The sequence below is a fragment of the Cydia fagiglandana genome, chromosome 19, assembly GCF_963556715.1.
Source record: "Cydia fagiglandana chromosome 19, ilCydFagi1.1, whole genome shotgun sequence".
Classification (NCBI taxonomy): domain Eukaryota; kingdom Metazoa; phylum Arthropoda; class Insecta; order Lepidoptera; family Tortricidae; genus Cydia; species Cydia fagiglandana.
This window is the reverse complement of record NC_085950.1, coordinates 2,394,268-2,414,150: the sequence shown is the minus strand read 5'-3', so window position 1 is coordinate 2,414,150 and position 19,883 is coordinate 2,394,268. Positions and strand designations below refer to the sequence as shown.

The 19,883-nt window shown below is 41.1% G+C and overlaps 3 protein-coding genes across 3 annotated transcripts in view; 2 read left to right on the top strand and 1 right to left on the bottom strand.

Moving 5' to 3' along the window:
• Window positions 1-19,883, bottom strand: part of LOC134674171 (oocyte zinc finger protein XlCOF6-like) — a 298,501-nt gene that overhangs the window by 47,426 nt on the left and 231,192 nt on the right. The window lies entirely within an intron of this gene.
• Window positions 1,858-4,288, top strand: LOC134673966 (gastrula zinc finger protein XlCGF57.1-like). The gene has a single exon (XM_063532010.1). It carries the CDS (start codon window positions 2,019-2,021, stop codon window positions 3,378-3,380), a length of 1,362 nt encoding a protein of 453 aa, XP_063388080.1. The 5' UTR covers window positions 1,858-2,018; the 3' UTR covers window positions 3,381-4,288.
• Window positions 12,592-19,883, top strand: part of LOC134673858 (gastrula zinc finger protein XlCGF7.1-like) — a 69,657-nt gene continuing 62,365 nt past the window's right edge. Inside the window, exon 1 of the mRNA XM_063531897.1 lies at window positions 12,592-12,859. Coding sequence (XP_063387967.1) covers window positions 12,601-12,859 — 259 coding nt within the window. The 5' untranslated portion in view covers window positions 12,592-12,600. The remainder of the gene's footprint in view (window positions 12,860-19,883) is intronic.

Genomic DNA, 19,883 nt, shown 5'->3' with positions numbered 1-19,883 from the left:
ATACATGTCCAATAAGATCGCGTTATAAAAATTTTGAAAAAATTAATGGTTTGGTTATAATATTGTTTTATATTTTAATAAATAATAAAAAAAAACAATAAATAAAAATAATAATAAATTCTGTGTAAGAATGTCCTATAATAATATTTATTATGTATTATGTTTATTATGTATGTTATGTTATATTTTACAATTTTTACCTTGATTTTTCGTTTTTCGTCAATTTTCTATGTTATTCTGAAACTTATTTTAAGCAAAGTATTAGCTTTATGAAAACTTTTGTAATGTGAACTTATTAAGTATGTATATGAGAATGGTTCTAGAAGGCGAGAAAATTTTACAATAGTTATTTATACATTTTTCTTCGTTTTCAATAAAGAAGGAATTTCGAGAAAATTTTGTTCATTAACAATTGCCTAACTTGTTGAAAACGCAACTTTAAGATAAATTTCTACAAGTATTACATGTGTTGACATGTTTTAAATACACCATTTTTTTTGTTGAATTTTTTAATGAGTATTTAATACCTTTAAAATTATATTTAATGTTACGTAATCGTAATTTCACGCCGCGCGCGTTTCCCGAAAATGAAGAGCGGAGGGCAGTGTTCAGCGTTGAATAAAAAGTATAAATAATGGAGATACAGTTCTGCAAGTATGGAATGTTTGATTGGAAATATCCTCCTCTTTTATAATATTAATTTTGGTTTCTTAAATATTGTTACTTTTTGAGATATTGGGGAAATAAAAAATACCTACTTTTTCCTCCCTTTTTTTGTTTATAAATTTTGATATTTTTTGTGTGCTAATACACGTTTCGAATACATTTTTCTAGACATCATGACGAATGGAATGAGGTATCACACGTATTTTTAGGAGTAGTATCTTAAATTTTTACCGTATTCAGGATCTCAAACTGACTACATACTAAATTTAAGATGGGGAACAAAATGTATTATGTGAGACTGTGACAAGGACAAACAATAATAGCGCTTTCGCTTCTACTCCTACTGAAAGATACATAAGACTATCCCGTTCTGTCAGTTATCCCCACCAATCATGCCCAATCCAGTTTAAATTTTATTGAACATTCTCGTCTCACAAGTCAAAAGTCTATACCTCGACATTGGCAGAATCCACCTAGCTAAATTTAGCAAGGAGTAAAAGCCATAATATAATATAATATATATACACCGTGTTTTTTTTTTATTTCCGTTAATTTCGAGGGTGCATTCCTGAGCTTAAATCAAGTAACTTTCTCAAAGACACCGATATTCTAATTAACTCCATTTCAGAGATAATCAATAATTTAATTTTTTCTTATAAGGCCTCTACAAGCGTGTACAACAAGTGTCTTAGGGCCGGTTTACATATTGATTAGTGCTTAGAATGAGTTCATACATTTGCTACTAAACTTAAGTAAAATCTCGGTCGATCAATGTTCGAAATGACATTGATATGTCATAGATTTCAATTGTTGAGTTAAATATAATGCCCGTATTACAACAACGCTATATGCTACATGTAACTACTTCTTAAAGTTAACTATGCCATTTAATTTTCTTAGGCGTACTTAACCATACCCCGAAGTTAACGGAATTCAATAAAAACACGGCGTATATATATATATATAATTATATAATTTGATGATAATCCCACGCAATGCCGAGATGTTTGTTAAATTCATACGCGTAATATATTGTGTTCAAATTGTTGTCGATTTGTGTTTCAGTTTGTTCGGACGGCATCGCTCGCGCCAGGGAACAGCTCGCGATGGCTTGTTCCGTGGTGCTCGAACGCCTCCGCGGCGATGCGACTGTTCACAGTGGTGACAAACCATACACATGCGACGACTGTGGCAAGCATTTCAGAAAGAAGTATATTTTAAGAAAACACATACAACAAGCGCACTTGGTGACCGAGCCAAACAAACTTGCTTGTGATTTTTGTAATTTTACGTTTCAAACTGAATTGCTTGTAATAGAACACGAGAAAAGCGAACACGGTGTTACAAATTTCATGTGTGCTGAATGTGAGTATACAACAAGTTCCAAGACAAGTTTACAGACTCATTTAAAGAGTCACTTTGTGGACAACGGTGATTTACACAAACACCAAGCGATACACACTCGAGACAAGCCTTTTAGGTGTACCGAATGTGATTTCAAATGTAGTTTTGAATCAAACCTTCGACGTCACCAGAACACCCATAACCCAAGACATCAGAAGATGCAAACTGGAGAGAAGCCTTTTCTTCAATGTGGTTACTGTGGTTACAAATGCCGTCGGAAATCAAGGTTACAACATCACCAAAGAATACACACGGGCGAGAAGCCATACCAATGTAGTCTTTGCGACTACAAGTGCAGTAACGGGTCAAACTTACAACGTCACATAAGAATACACACCGGAGAAAAGCCGTACACATGCAGGCATTGCGACTTCAAGTGCAGTTCAAGTACTAACTTACGGGAACATGAAATGAGACATACTGGCGAGAAGCCTTTTCTGTGTAGCCACTGTGATTACAAATGCAGTCACAAATCATACCTAAAGAATCACCTGACGATACATACTGGGGTGAAACCATTTCAATGTAGCCGCTGCGATTACAAATGCAGTGACAAATCACACTTAAAGAAGCACCTGATGATACACACTGGGGAAAATCCATTTCAATGTAGCCGCTGCGATTACAAATGCAGTTTCAAATCAAACTTAAAGAATCACCTGATGATACACACTGGGGAGAAGCCATTTCAATGTAGCCACTGTGATTACAAATGCCTTCACAAATCAAGCTTAAAGAGACACCTGATGATACACACTGGGGTGAAACGGTTTCCATGTAGCCACTGTAATTACAAATGCAATGATAAATCGCACTTAAAAACACACCAGATGAAACATACTGGGGCGAAGCCATTTAAATGTAGCCACTGCGATTACAAATGCAGTCAGAAATCACACCTAAAGTATCACCTGATGATACATACTGGGGTGAAACCATTTCAATGTAGCCACTGCGATTACAAATGCAGTCAGAAATCACACTTAAAGTATCACCTGATGATACATACTGGGGTGAAACCATTTCAATGTAGCCACTGCAATTATAAATGTAGTATCAAATCAAGCTTAAAGAATCACCTGATGATACATACTGGGGTGAAACCATTTCAATGTAGCCACTGCAATTATAAATGTAGTATCAAATCAAGCTTAAAGTATCACCTGATGATACATACTGGGCAGAAGCCATTTCAATGTAGCCACTGTGATTACAAATGCCGCAATAAATCAAACTTAGTAAGACACCAGAAGATGCATACAGGGACGAAGTCTATAGACGTAACAATAGCGAGTACTAGTGCAGCCTGAAACAGCGCCTGCGAAGACACCAGATCATACACGCGGAAGAGAAGCCTTGTAGGGAACGTTCGCGTTGGAGGGTATGCTGCCTTTTGACCTAAATCGGAAAGTTAATCCTGTGCTGCCCCCTACAGCTCACGCGCGCTCCCGTGTACTAATGTAATCACTGCAAACACGAGTCAATTTAAACACGTTTTAAAAATACCTTATGTGGAAAAATATCTTTTCACACCACCTATTCGGAAAAGACCTTTTTTTCCCCGCTAGGAGGGATCAAAGTGACACTTTGCCTCCCTGCTAGGAGGGATCAAAGTGACACTTTGCCTCCCTGCTAGGAGGGATCAAAGTAACTTTTCTGTTCAAGCACACTATTTTTACATTTTTTTGTACATTATTTTTTTAGCTTAAGTTATCTGTTTAAGCATCAGATTGTGTCAACACTAAGATTTTTTTTATTTTCCTCATAGTTGATGTGAAAAGCAGTATGTGTCACACGGTATCAAAATTATTTCGTCTTGGGCGTTAACACTTGAATCCCTCATTACGCTCAAGATTCTACTTTATTGTAGAATCCATCGCTTCATTCAGGATTCAATGTACGCCCTTGACGGAAATATATCATTTTGATCCCTTGTAACACAAACTACTATAGTGTAGACCCGCAAACTGTAACTAGAATGCAGTAACCGGTTTCGGTTACAGTTATGCCCGAAAAATAAACGATAATCGGTTATGGTTATTTTAGATAAAAAATAATATTTACTTATTTGTGACGTATGTATGTATGTAAACACTTTATTGTAAAAAGACAGGTTAAGATACAATTAAAAGAAAGTATACAATGTACAAAGGCGAACTTATCCCTATAAGGGATCTCTTCCAGTCAATCTTTGAGCAATTGAGAGTAGACAAATGAAAATGACGTTATTTATGAAAGACGCTTACGCCATTATTAACTATACTTACTACTTACTTACTTGGTTGGCGCGGTGACCCATAATGAGTCTTGGCCTCCAACACCAGAGCACGCCACTCTGATCTCTCCAGAGCGGTATCCTGGCGCTTTCGCCGACGCCGAGCTCACGGAGATCTGCCTCCACTCTATCTGCCCAACGGTATTTAGGACGACCAACCGGACGGCGCCCAGTTGGTCGACCCAAGTAGGCCCTTTTGGCTGCCCGATCTTCTCCCATCCTTTCGAAATGGCCAAGCCAGCGGAGGCATTATTAACTATGCTCGGATATAAATACAATGCCGCACAGCGCTGTGCGGCGTAAGCGCCATCGACGATAAGGTCCAATCACATAGATAATGTCTCATTTACATTAAAATTCAAATAAAATATTATAATAAATATTAACATTAACAGTCATTTAGGTATCTATCCGGTAGAAAGGGACATGCATTGAGGCCCAATATTTATAAAAGGGATCATCAAGCCTCTCGCCGATTTCGGTAAGAAAGCTCTTGGAGCTGTTTCTCAATCGGTGCATCTGAGATGCTGTGCGTTTTCCCATAATGGCGTAGAAATCATCCATTCGTGCCTCCGCATCCGCAAACATCCCAGAGGCACTGCAATCCGAGGCAGCCCCAACAGCATTCTGTACCACCATTCACTATAGGTACCCTAGGTACCGCTGGAGAGACGAAGTGCAGAAAGACCTTAGCGAACTCGGCACCGCCGACTGGACAGAAACGGCTTTTGACAGAGTAGCATGGCGGTCTTTGGTGTCGGAGGCCAAGAGCCACTTCGGGTCGTTGCGCCACAGCACCACAGCAGTAAGTAAGTAAGTATTCATTATTGAATTGGGTGCGCAAATCAAATATAAAATAAAGAAGTATATATTTGGAAATATAAAGTTAGAGAGTGACTTTGTATTCCACTATAATTACTAAAATTGATTGTAAATTAATGGATTTATATCCTCTATCTTTAAATAATAGTACATTATTGCAGAGGCCGGGAAAGGGCAATTCGTGGATGAGTTTCGATTTTGTCAAAGAAGACGAATCCACGAATTGCTATTCCTGCCGAGGCATATATAGTGCTTTTCTCCAAACATGCGAGGAAATAAGCTAAAATAATTATTATTTAAGCATCAAGCATCACTCAAATCAAACCTTCACATCCAAAATGTCAAAAACAATTTCCCTCTTTAGTTAATTTTTAAAAGTTAAAGGCACAAACTTATTCTGCCATTCAGTACCATTCAATATTCGTTCATTCAATATGATTGCGCAATATAGTTTGTCAAACCAACTTTTCAGTCAGTAAGAACCGGGAAAACTACACCCATCCTTTTCTTTTGGGTGCTAGTACTAGTGTAAGACAAAGATAGTATGATTCTCTTTGTCTATGTTTGAAATGAGAAAGTCCTTTGACAAACTATGTAAGCTTTATGAACACGGATGAGATTTAAAAAAATATAAAAATAATCTTTGATTTTATTAAGCAGTATTCGCAATTTCGCACGATCATACACGTGAAACGATAGCTGATGGGGTCGTGTAGAAGCGGCTCGCGGCAATAATAATTGGCTGTTTGCGTTTTTTATTATTAAAAAGTAAAAAGCACTACAGTAATAAGTTATTACTGTAGTGTTTTTTTACTTCCCGTCCGCTAGAACAGGACAGCGATAGTTTGATGTTTTTAGTTAGAGTTTGACATTAACGAAGAACTTCCCGTACTATTTTTGCTACAGTAAGATGAACATTTCCGAGCATATTTGAGAAAAACATATTATTCCATTCTACTTCTTTTCCTTACCATTGCTACACTAGCAAATCCTACCTACCTATTGACAGGTCAAGGCCTTTATTTTCGTTACAATGATTCAATGATTGTCATTCTATGAAAAGTCTTAATTTATCCCTGATGGCGAGTAGGTAAGCTCTGAAAGACGTACTGTGTTAACAATGAGTGGCCTACATACTTATGCCCATATTTTTCTTGGTTCGACAGTAAAATAATGTAAGTTACTCGTACATTCAATTCGGACACAAATATAAAACAAGGCGGTTGAAACGGTCACCACTAACTAATATATATTATATTATCAAATAGCGTGTGACAAAAATTTACAAGTTTTTTAAAAATCGTGGTTTCTACGGCAGATTAGAATCTAAGTACTATAATACATTTTCACCACATCAGCTCGGAAAGGCTTTCTTTGCACTTCAAAAACGAAGTTGCATTTTATTCACATGTGGGGCAAAGTGATCAAATGCAAATGTTGTTCTCTTATGTTTGCTGGTTGACTTTTAACTGATTAATTCCTGAATTAAGATTTCGTATACCAAACTGCATTTGGATACTTTTAATGTATGGGCTCCCAACTCAACTATAATATTCATTTCGATACAGTTTAGTCAACTATAATGAAATTGACCAATCACAGCTCGCCGCGGTCAAAAGGACAAAACAAAACCATAGCTCAAAGCCAAGAAATCAAAGTTTGATATTTCTTCGAGTGCTTATTTTGAGTCCCGTGCAAGCGAAAGATTCTATAATAGATTCACGAGCGTAGCGAGTGAATCTAATTTAGAATCTCGAGCGTAGTAAGGGATTCAAAAGCGCACGAGATGTAAATAACTTTGATCTCATGTATTAGTACACAAAATTTTTCACCCTAAGCAGTGAGAATATACCTAGAGGGACAGAGAGATAGAGGGAGAGAGAACAGAACCCATGTATATCGAACTTGTATTAGACCCCGCATGTTGAAATGACATTTGACTATAAAGGTCACTTGAATAACATTTTGTCTCACTCAGTGAGCAAAATGCGATTTTGCTCACTGAGTGACACAAAATGACTCAGTGAGCAAAATCGCATTTTGCTCACTGTTTTTAATAAGCAAAGTACCCTTGTTCGAGCTGCTGAGGTGAAAAAAGAATTGTATCAAGCTTTTCAATCTCGTACCTTACTTAGGTAGCTCAGCAAGCTTCGTTGCCTAAACACGGTACTCGACTGAAAAGCTCTCTATTATATCACGATTGTATAAAATACTATAATTACATTCATTGGGATTTGATTTGGTTTGTTTTTATTTGATATCTTACGGTTAATATATTGGTCATTCCTACAAACTGCAAAATTTAATAGGTTTTTTGATACGCACAGAAAAAAGATGGTTAGTCAAAATGTTGCATAATGTCATTCAACTGGCCGGCTTTATGAAGCGGCGATTTATTTACCGTACGCGCCAGGCTCGAGACCCGTAATAACCCGTAAGCCGAGTCATACGATCAATTGTCCAATCAAATCAGGCCGTGCGGACGCAATCGCCAATTTGGCTGGCCGATATGTCCGATAAAATACAGGTGCGGACGCAAGAATACTCTCACCAGTGAGTGCTAGTATTTTCGTTTGAGGGCATTTTTTTTAATTTAGAGGGCTCTAATATCACCAAGGTCGCGGTGTGGTGCGGTAGTCTGTTACTGTTTTAAAATTGAAGATTGACGCCAATTATATTTCTGATCAAATCGATCGATTTGATCATCCCGTCTGGACTGCACTATTCGATTTAACGACCAACTCTAGTCGAAAATCCAACAACGCTTGATAAAAAGCGCCACCGCCATCGTGTGAATAAATACACAATCATGTATTTGTGTCATTCAAACGCTTTTTAACGCGCGTTGTAAAAGCGCGTGCAAATGTGGCCATGAAATTATATACAGCGGTATCCAGACGGGATGACCAAATCGACCGATTTCATCAGAAATGAAATTGGCGTCAATCTCTAATTTAATCAAATTACCAATTTTAGATTTGGGTGATATAAGAGCCCTCTAAATAGAAAAAATGCCCTAGAACGAAAATACTGACCTCACAAATTCTTGCGTCCGCACCTCGTTTTATCGATAATATCGGTCATTATCATAGCGGTTGAATTCGGCGCACGCCCTAATTCGATTGGGCAATTTAATCAGATTGGCAAAAAATAGACTAGTCTGGTTTCGCCTTTACAAATTGTCAGCTTTAGAGCCCTCTAAATTAAAACAATGCCATCAAACGAAAATACTAGCGTCACTGAATGACGCAAAGTTGTTTTTGATCAAATTGTCAATTTGATAACCCCGTCTGGATGGGCCTTTACTTTTTCTGAACGTACCATTCACCGTTATCTGTCAAAAGATTTTACTGTCACTGTCAAATCAAATTTTTGAGGTTAACTTATTTCGTCTAGGGTATTCTGTGCTTGGGTCTTGTTGTGTTTTATTTTTTTGACTATTGAAGTATTGCGCTTGCCGTGATGGACTCAATGCATTCGTGTAGTTGCTGCCTGCGGCGTGCTCCGGACAAGGGCATGACGACGCCGTACACATATCTCGGCAAAACGGAGATATATGCCGACATGCTCAAACAGTGCTTCGATATTAATGTAAGTATATACTACAACTTTGATGTTCATCGCTACTTTATGCTATAACTGTTACACACTTTAACCGTTGAAGGAAAATTGGAGTTTTTTTGCAGATATCTATCCTTAATTGACAATTAAATATTCAGCTGGTAGTGGGCGGCTCGGGCTCGTGCGGCATCTGCTCGGCGTGCGTGGGCCGCCTGCGAGACGCGAGCGACTTCAAGCTGCAAGTGCAGCGCAGCCAGGCGGAGCTGCAGGCGCGGCTGCAGGGAGAGAGCATGAAAGGTAGGGAAGCACCACCCATCAAACAAGTCTTGAATATTACTCATTCTGATTAAGTGCTATAGATATGTCCAATAAATCACATTGAATTCTGCAATACTAGATGGTCGCATCATACACACTCCTGCTAGGTGTGGGTGGACTGCCCAATAGCCTGCCTGATGGAGCTGCTATTTGCTCAATGAAAATCACTGATTGATCAGAACAAACTAGAAGATGTGATTTGTGTTGTTTGTTTGCTCTAGAGGAACCGGCAGTCGAGTCGGGAATGCAGGATGGAGACGGGACCAGTGAGGAGCCTGTGTCGTGTGAGTACCTGCTCCTCTATAATGGTAGTAGATAATGTAAGATTCACAGTTATGAATAACGGGTAATAGTTTTAATGTGTACCTATTAGGCTAGATTAGCTTGTGCCTAAACTAGTCTGTTGCTTATAAACTTGTATGTTTGCTTCAGGTGAAGAGCCCCCGATCAAGCCAGAGACACTGGATGAAGATGGGGCAGCTGATGAGATGTTGTGTGAGTGCTTAGTTTTAATGACAGATTTTGAAGTTACTAGGTAGCAGTTGGCTAAGGTCTCTAATGTTTCCCATAAAGTTTAAGCCGTAATGTATTGTTTGTCTGCATTTTCGTTAGTCATACTTTGTTTGGTTCAGGTAAGCGTAACTTCCCAGGATTGCCATAAAACAAACTAACCTGACCTATCTATAGAATAACAGAAATCGTAAAAGTTAACAGTTTCAGGTTTAGGACTAATGATAATATGTCAAACAATACATTATGACTTAAAACCTTAAAAAATATCTGTATAGAAATAACAATGTTGGACTTACTAGGCTTTTCTGAATGATTTTGGTGAATTACTAAAAATTTATGGGCAATAGTATAACAAAGAAAGTTAAGTTAATATTTAATTTTATCATTTGTGTGTGTAAGGACACTAAGAACAATAAATATTCTGAAAAGTAAATAATTTTAAGACCGTCATTGTACTATGTTTCTGTCTTATTTATTTATTACTAGAAAATGTTTCTCACAGTTACACTGTTTACTTGATCTCCGTAAGTACTCGGTACATAGGTTTAATCTAGTGTTGGTTACTCTAGGCGACTTCCACACGGCGGCCGGAGACGGGGCGAGCGACGAGGATGACCCGCTGTCGCGTGAGTTTCTGCTTTATATACAAGTAACTAGACTAAGTGGATGTCAGACTTCATTTTGTTGTTCAAATATGGTTTATGCCTGTCTGTGCGTCTGTAGCGGTCGCGTCTATGAAGCAATTTCTTAAACTCATACTGTTTTCTATCTGATGGTTTTCCTCTATTGTGCTGAAAGTTAATTCTAACATCACCATATCGCTGGTCGAATATTACAGGCTTCTAGGTTACATTTTCAAAATAGTTGATATTCGACTTCATGTCACTATGACAAAGTTCATATTTCAGTTCGATAAAAAGTGAAACATAGAACCCTGTAATATTGGGCCAGCGATATCTAACAGTGTTGGCACACTGAACGAGATCTGTTGCATGAATTTCACCTGTGATATTTCCGACCTGATTGTAAAATTGTTATGGAATAAACTATCTTATCTTATCTTATCATGGAAGGCATGGATCCGGAGCAAGGGCACAAAATCTATGAATTGTCGACACAAACTCACTAATTAGTATCTTTTATTGCAAGTGTGCAAAGTGTGTCATTATATACGAGCCTGAGATGTCTTTTATGACTCATCCCATAGGTGAATAAAAGACACGGGACAAATACATAATGACACTTGCACATGTAGGTACAATAAACGAAGTTGCTTTTTAATTGATTCATGCATTTTGTCTACGTAATATACCAAACTCTGTCGTGGCTATTCACACTCGTAAATGCGAGTCTTTATAATTATAAGAATAACTATTATATACGACTGTAGGTACCGTTATGTAAGATACAGCACGAAGTAGAGTTGTTGTTGTAGTGGAGGTGCGGGTCGTCAAGTCGGAGGTGTCGGACGCGGCGAGTGGCGAGGACTGCGTGTCGGGTGAGTACTGCGACACCACGATACTACTGCACATAGTACGATAGGACACACATTATACACAAAAATACTGTATCGTTATTAAGTATAGGGACAGATTAAACCTGGTCTAACTGTTGGCATGTGTATTATTTTGTATTACTATGTTCTAAGAGTTTGATCTGGGGGTATTTTTAAGCTATATCTGATTGAAGAAGGTTTGAAATATATATTTTTTATTTTAGGGACTTTATGATGCTTTTAATACCGTGTAGCAAGTACAGTCCGGACAAGCCTATCGAGCTGGATTTAAGACTATTTCACCGACTCTTTGGTACGATTTTAAGTAACAACAGATTAATAGGCTGCCATAACATGTTATCTAAGTGTCCTCTTCATGACTGTTCAATTGAGCAGCTGCGGAACAAATGTGGTGAATTTTTATTTTTACATAAAAACGACTTTTCACCCTACGTTTTGGAATCCCTTCAATTTCTGATGCAAGCGTAATGACGGAGACCGCTAGAAGAATAAACTTAAAAGCAAAGCCTAACGGACATTCATGGCGTTGATCCATCGCTAGAGCGGGTCGATAGAAAAGCTCCATGATAGTTATATTAGATGTCGAAGTCATAGTTGTCGTAAGTAGCATGCCATATTGTCTAAAAGGCCACCATACACAGACCCTAAACATTTTTTTAACGAAAAGAAATGCTTAGACAATGTCCAGATGTTTCGCTATACGAATCATGCGTAATTGCTGTTTACATAGTACGATTTTTTTTGGTGTGATATTGTTTTGTTCGCAAACCGCAATTTTTCTTCTAGTATTTGTTCGCACTCGCTATTGTTACTCGAGAGGATTGGATAAATTTCGACCAAACCATATGCTTTGCGTCGAGCTCCTAGGACGAAATGTGTACCTTATTAAAGCACTAATTGAACACATGTGTAGTTTTGAAAAAAAATATATAATACCAACAAAAAACGGCTAGGTAAAGTTGTCCCTATAATTAACGATACAGTCTTTACACACCTTAATACACATGTATAACTGATATTCATTATAGCAAAGAGACTTGATTATAATAGAGATAAATTCTAAAAAAAACGTGCCCCTAATTTTGACATCCAAACACATGGGGCGCTGTACTGCGCCACGTTTTGCGGTCATTGAATTGTCAAACGTCCTTTTGACAATCAGATTTACTGCATAATGTATGGAGCTGTACAGCGCCATCTCGCGTACCTGTCAAATTCAAAGCACGAAATCGTCTTAGATTTTACGTATCTTACTCAATCAATGTATTTTTGATTATAGTATGTACATTACCATCCATACTCGTAATATAAAACGAGGATATTTTTATTGTTCGCTAATTCTGTGTTGATTGTTGTTTGTTATAGCACGGTTAAAAAATATATACATATATTTTGATGATAATCCCATACAATGCCGAGATGTTTATTAAATCAATTATATGCGTATTCTGTTCAGATTGCTATATTAATTTTTGTTTCAGTGTGTTGGAACGGCAGCGCCGCCCGCGCCAGCGAACAACTCGCAATGGATTGTTTCGTGGTGCTCGAGCGCCTCCGCGGCGACACGACTGTTCACAGTGGAGATAAACCATACGCCTGCGGACACTGTGGCATGAATTTCAGAAACAAGTATATTTTAAGAAAACACATACAACAAGCGCACTTGGCGACCGAGCCAAACAAATTTGCTTGTGATTTTTGTAGTTCTACGTTTCAAACCGAATTGCTTGTAAAAGAACACGAGAAAAGCGAACATGGTGTTACAAATTTCATGTGTGCTGAATGTGAGTATACAACAAGTTCCAAGACAAGTTTACAGACTCATTTAAAGAGTCACTTTGTGGACAACGGTGATTTACACAAACACCAAGCGATAAACACTCGAGACATGCCTTTTCAGTGTACCGAATGGGATTTCAAATGCAGTTTTGAATCAAATCTTCTACGTCACCAGAACGCCCATAACCCAAGACACCAGAGGATACAAACTGGAGAGAAGCCTTTTCTTCAATGTGGTAACTGTGATTACAAATGCCGTCGGAAATCAAGGTTACAATATCACCAAAGAATACACACGGGCGAGAAGCCATACCAATGTAGTCTTTGCGACTACAAGTGCAGTAACGGGTCAAGCTTACAACGTCACATAAGAATACACACAGGAGAAAAACCGTACACATGCAGTCATTGCGACTTCAAGTGCAGTTTAAGTTCAACCTTACGGGACCACAAAAGGAGACATACTGGCGAAAAGCCTTTTCTGTGTAGCTACTGCGATTACAAATGCATTCAGAAATCAAGCTTAAACTTTCACCTGATGATACACACCGGGGAGAATCTATTTCAATGTAGCCACTGTGATTACAAATGCAGTAACAAATCACTCTTAAAGAAGCACCTCATGACCCACACTGGGGAGAAGCCATTTAAATGTAGCTACTGTGATTACAAATGCAGTTACAAATCAAACTTAAAGAATCACTTGATGATACACACTGGGGAGAAGCCATTCAAATGTAGTCACTGTGATTACGAATGCAATCGGAAATCAGACTTAAAGAAACACCAGATGATACATACTGGGGCGATGCCATTTAAATGTAGCCACTGTGAATACAAATGCAGTCGGAAATCACACTTAAAGAGACACCTGATGATACACACTGGGGTGAAGCCATTTCAATGTAGCCACTGTGATTACAAATGCAGTAACAAATCACTCTTAAAGAAGCACCTGATGACCCACACTGGGGAGAAGCCATTTAAATGTAGGCACTGTGATTACGAATGCAGTGACAAATCACACTTAAAGAATCATCTGATGATACACACTGGGGTGAAGCCATTTCAATGTAGCCACTGTGATTACAAATGCAATCGGAAATCATCCCTAGTAAGACACCAGATGAAACATACTGGGACGAAGCCTTTTAAATGTAGCCACTGTGATTACAAATGCAGTGACAAATCACACTTAAAGAGACACCTGATGATACACACTGGGGTGAAGCCATTTCAATGTAGTTACTGTGATTATAAATGTAGTTTCAAATGCAACTTAAAGAATCACCTGATGATACATACTGGGGAGAAGCCATTTCAATGTAGGCACTGTGATTACAAATGCCGTTATAAATCAAACCTAGGACAACACAAGAAGACGCATACAGGGACGAAGTCTATAGACGTATCAATAGCGAGTACTAGTGCAGCCTGAAACAGCACCTGTGAAGACACCAGATCATACTCGCGGAAGAGAAGCCTTGTAGGGAACGTTCCGATATAAATTCAATGCCGCACGGCGCTGTGCGGCGCACGCGCCATCGGCAATAAAGTTCATTTTCATAGGTAATGTCTCATTTACATTAAAATTTAATTCATAAAATATAATAAATATCAACATTAACAGTCATTTATCCATCCGGTTGAATGAGACATGCATTGAGGCCCGATACTTATAAAAGGGCCAACCCCCTATTTCGGATTTCGGGATTTCTCCGCCGATTTCGGTTGGAGAACTGTTGGAGCTGTTTCTCAATCGGTGCATCTGGGATGCTGTGCGTTTTCCCATAATGGCGTAGAAATCATCCATTCGTGCCTCCGCATCCGCAAACATCCCAGAGGCACTGCAATCCGAGGCAGCCCCAACAGCATTCTCTACCACCATTCATTATAGGTACCCTAGGTACCGCTGGAGAGACGAAGTGCAGAAAGACCTTAGCGAACTCGGCGCCGTCGACTGGACAGAGTAGAATGGCGGTCTTTGGTGTCGGAGGCCAAGATCCACTTCGGGTCGTTGCGCCACAGCAGTAAGTAAGTAAGTATTCATTATTGAATTGAATGCGGAAATCAAATATAAAATAAATATATTTGAAAATATAAAGTTAAAGAGTGACTTTGTATTCCACTATAATTACTAAAATTGATCTATATCCTTAAATAAAACGTATTATTCCATTCTACTTCTTTTCCTTACCATTGCTACACTAGCAAATCCTACCTACCTATTGACATGTCAAGGCCTTTATTTTCGTTACAATGTGTCAATGATTGTGATTCTATAAAAAGTCTTAATTTATCCCTGATGGCGAGGTAAGCTCTGAAAGACGCACTGTGTTAACAATGAGTGGCCTACATTCCCATAGACAAAGGAATGTTTCTTAATGCCCATATTTTTCTTGGTTCGACCGGTTCGACAGTAAATAATGTGAGTTACTCGTACATTCAGTTCAGACATAAATATAAAACAAGGCGGTTGAAACAGTCGCTACTAACTTATATGTATAATACATATCGTGGTTTCTACGGCGGATTAGAAAGTAAATACTATGATACATTTTATGTTCTCTATTGTTACTAGTATAATGGCGTTTATCAAAACAAAGATAATAACCGACCGGGTGTAAGCGTATCGGACACACTTGGACAATAAACAAGGAATGCATCCGAGCGGCGGTTTTTTTTTTTATATTATGAATGGGCTTACTCATGGCCACGGACTAGCCGAGGCGTAGACGTGGCCTACGATGGAGCGAGCTCGCCCAGAAGGTGCCTGTTCACTCTTGATTTGAAGGTTGCCGGGTTATAAGAACACGGAAATATAGATGCCGGCAGGGAATTCCATTCCTTGGCAGTGCGCATAAGGAAAGTAGAAGCAAAGCGCTTCGTGCGAATTGGTGGAATATCTACCATGTAAGGATGGAAACCGGCCGTGCGTCTAAAAGTCCGATGGTAGAATGGGGACGGTGGAATAAGCTCGTGTAGCTCTTGGGCACACTCTCCGAAGTGCAGCCTGTAGAATACCGACAGGCTGGCGACTTTCCGCCGATGGGCCAAAGACTGAAGCTTAGCCGTTAGCTTCTTGTCGCCAATCATCCTTCTGCCTCTGCGCTCCACTGAGTCCAAAGCGGCGAGTTGGTATTTAGCTGAGCCATCCCACAGGTGGCTGCAATACTCCATACACGACCGGACTTGAGCTTTGTAGTGTTAGAAGCTGTCCAGGTGTGAAGTATCGCTTCACCTTATTTAGGACGCCCAGCTTTCTGGCCGCAGTTTGTGCTTTAGACTCAATGAAGCTGCCGAAACTGAGGACTGAACTCAGCTCCATGCCGAGGAGTTCCAGGCTGTCGGCAATAGGTACAGATGCACCCCGGAAAGAAGGAGTCAGGTCGAATGGACTCCGTTTTGCGGAAAATAGACACGTCTGCGTTTTGGAGGCATTGAACGTGACCAGATTGTCATCACCCCACTGGGAAACGAGACTAAGGGTCAAGTTCATTCGCTCAACCATGGCCTCTCTCTGTGAACGTATATCCTCCCTGCTGTCCCTTGCACTAGCCAAATATCTCTCAACAACCGTACTGTCATCTGCATAACCTACAATGCTGGGTTGCAGCATGTCGTTAATGTGGAGCAGGAAAAGGGTTGCGGAGAGAACAGACCCCTGAGGAACACCGGCGTCAATGGCCATGAGGTCCGAAGAGCAGCTATCAATAACTACTCTGATCGACCGTTCACTCAAGAAATCAGATAGCCAGCTACAAAAGTCAGCAGGGATGCCGTATGCAGGAAGCTTGCTAAGGAGACTTGCGTGCCAAACCCTGTCAAAGGCCTTCGAGATGTCCAGTGAAACAGCAAGCGCTTCACCGTTCCCCTCGATAGCCTCGCCGCAGCAGTGCGTGACATACGCTAAAAGATCCCCAGTAGACCGACCTCGGTGAAAGCCATATTGACGGTCACTGAGCAGATCATTTGCTTCGAGGTATGCCAGCAGCTTGCCGTTAAGTACCCTTTCCATGACTTTACAGAGCATGGAGGTAATGGCGATTGGTCGGTAATTGCAGGGATCAGCACGACTACCCTTCTTGGGTACTGGCTGCACGTTTGCAAGCTTCCAGGATTTCGGCACCGTTCTTGTTTGGAGAGAGAGGCGGTACAGGCGTGTCAGTACAGGAGACAACTCAGGCGCACACTGCTTTAGTACACGTGCAGGTATACCGTCTGGTCCATTGGCCTTATTCACGTCAAGATTCTGCAGAGCTCGGCGTACCTCTTTTTGATGTATAGCAATTCTCTGCATAGAGGTAGCGTAGGTGGAAGTTTTGAGCCTGCATCTAGACGTGAATTGCTCGCAAACAGAGAAGCAAACAAGTTAGCTTTCTCTGTCGCGGAGTGGGCCAGTGTCCCATCAGGTTTCTGCAGAGGTGGCAATGTGGGTCGGCAGAAGTTGGATTCGACCGCTTTCGACAGGGACCAGAACCGCTTGCTACCAGGAGGCTAGGAGGCGAGTTTGGCCCCTATTCGACTGACGTGGTCGAATCGAGCCTTTTGAAGCACCCGTTTGCAGGACTTGGCAGCTGAGTTAAAGGCTTTTTTCCTCGTGCGAACCCTCTGTGCTCCAGCTTTGGTATCGCGGGCTAATACCCAAGCCTGGTATGCAGACTGCTTAAGGGCCTCGGCTCGAGCACAGTCCGAATTGTACCATGCTCGAGTCTTGTGATCGAGCGATAGGTCGGAGGACGGAATGAAATATTCCATTCCCTGCCGAATCACATCCGCAACAGCCTCAGCAGAACACGAGGGGTCACCCGAAGAAAAACAGACCTGCTGCCAGGGGAAAGACGCAAAGAAATGCCGCATCTCATCCCAGTCCGCTGACTCGTATCGCCATACTCTCCTCGTGCCCCTAGGGCAGAGATCAGGAGGAGAGTGGATCGACACGGATTTCACTAGACAGTGATCGGACGATCCTAGCGGAGCTGAGACCGAAACCGAGTGCCTGTCTGGATCAGTTGTCAGCAGAAGGTCAAGGCAATTGGGTGTATGGTCAGTAACATCCGGTATCCGCGTCGCAACATTTACCAGCTGGGTAAGGTTTAGGGATACAGCAAATTTGCGCGCTTCCCTCCCAGCGTGGCAGGTATTCTTGAACGGGAACAACCACTCCTCGTGGTGGGCGTTAAAGTTCCCAAGGAATACGAGTTGAGCCGCAGGGTACCGCTGTTGGGCTTTATCTGCCATCTCAGTAAGGTGGTCAAAGAGCCTAGTTGTCTCCTGGTTTCCGCTGTGCGATCGGTAGACACAGGCATACAGAGTTTTCTCTGAGCCCGAGTCAACCATAATCCACAAAGTGGGAAACCCGGCAGCCTCAAAGCAACGGAGACGCTTGCAGCAAATGTCATCGCGGACGTACACACAGACCCCAGCACGTGCTCTGAACTTATGTTCCAGTGAGTAGCCTGGGTAGTTGAGGTACGACGCGTCCGCTGGGGTTTTGATTTGCGTCTCCGTCAAAAAGAATAGGTGCGGTTTTTCGGTTTCAAGATGGTGGTGGACCGGATCGATATTTGAGTGCAACCCCCTGATGTTGGTGAGGTGCACTTTCAATGGGAGGAAGTGCAGCCGGTGTTTAACCCTATTCTTTTTCCTTTTCGACTTCATGTTTGTGGAGTGTGGGATGGGTGAAAAAAATGCCTGTCGAGGTGTTGCGTTTACCAATTGGATCACTTGAGCTAATCCGGACAATGAGGAGCTCACTTGGAGACTGCGGGGACGCCCGAGCCCCCCTGAAATAACCCACCGGGTCCTCCCGTCCAGTCGCCATTTGGCACGGTAGAGCTATTCCAGGATTTTTCGCTAGGTGGCGGGGCAGCCTCTCGTACGTGGCTGTCGTACAATTGGGCCCCCAACTTCCTGCGGTCGGCCACCGGCAAGACCGTGCCTCGGATCCCGCTACCCTCCAGCGTGAGCCGCTCGGCCCGACGTCACTCAAGAATCCAAAAACCGGCATTATGCAACACAACTGACAGCCAATCATCCCCCAAAGGCACTGGTACTCCCGCACATAGACGAAACGCAGCAAGGCTGCTTGGCGCCTGACTCCGGCGGGAGGGTGGTAGCAAACCAGGCGGCCCCTTGCGGGACCTACCACCGCTGGTTTGGACGTAGTTTAAGGACATACCCGGGTCCAGCGGTACTATCTTTCATGTGGTATTTTTCAAAATTGCTGCTAACTTAGCTTAGTCTGACATTAAAAGCTTGTGGAAAGTAAAAATGTTCATTCGTACAAACTGCAATACAGGGTTACTTTTTTACCGGTACAATAAATTTTACCACATCATTGGTATCGATAATAGATCACATTGCACAAATAAAAAATATTTTTTTTTTATTTCGCATCAATTAATTTATCCTTCACCAATTTAGTAACTTCTGGTTGCACTAATTACAAGGTGTCAACGGTATGACGTAAAAGGGGCGGGGCGGGGCGAGCGGCCGGCGGCGCACGATTTGACAAGAAAGCATCCGGGAAACTGCGAATGCAAGGTGCAACCCTTTGACCGATAAGATAGACTAGTCCGCGCGAATCGTCCTTCGTGAGTGCACGCACGCAGTTTCTATTCCTACCCTACAGTCGAAAGTTACGCGCGCGACACGATTAGCGATGTTTACAAACCGCGAGTACTACGAAATGGTTCGTAGTTACTTTCTTAGTGGTGAAAATACAGTGGCAGCTCAGCGGATGTGAATTAGTACGATAAATGGACTCCATTAATTAGGTATGTAGGGTAGATTTCAATCATTGTAGTTGATTCCAATTTTTTAAATACGCCTCAATGAAAAATGTTGCAGACTTACTTCGTAATTTTATCAGATTTCGAGACCTTTTGTCATACTTCACACAAAGCAACATCTTCATTTTGACGGTCCTAATACCGTGCAAGTATGAAGGAAGAATTGGGATCAAGTAGTATTTTTTTATGTCAATACGTGCGCCGCCGCCGCTCGCTAAATCGCGCGCGATGATGT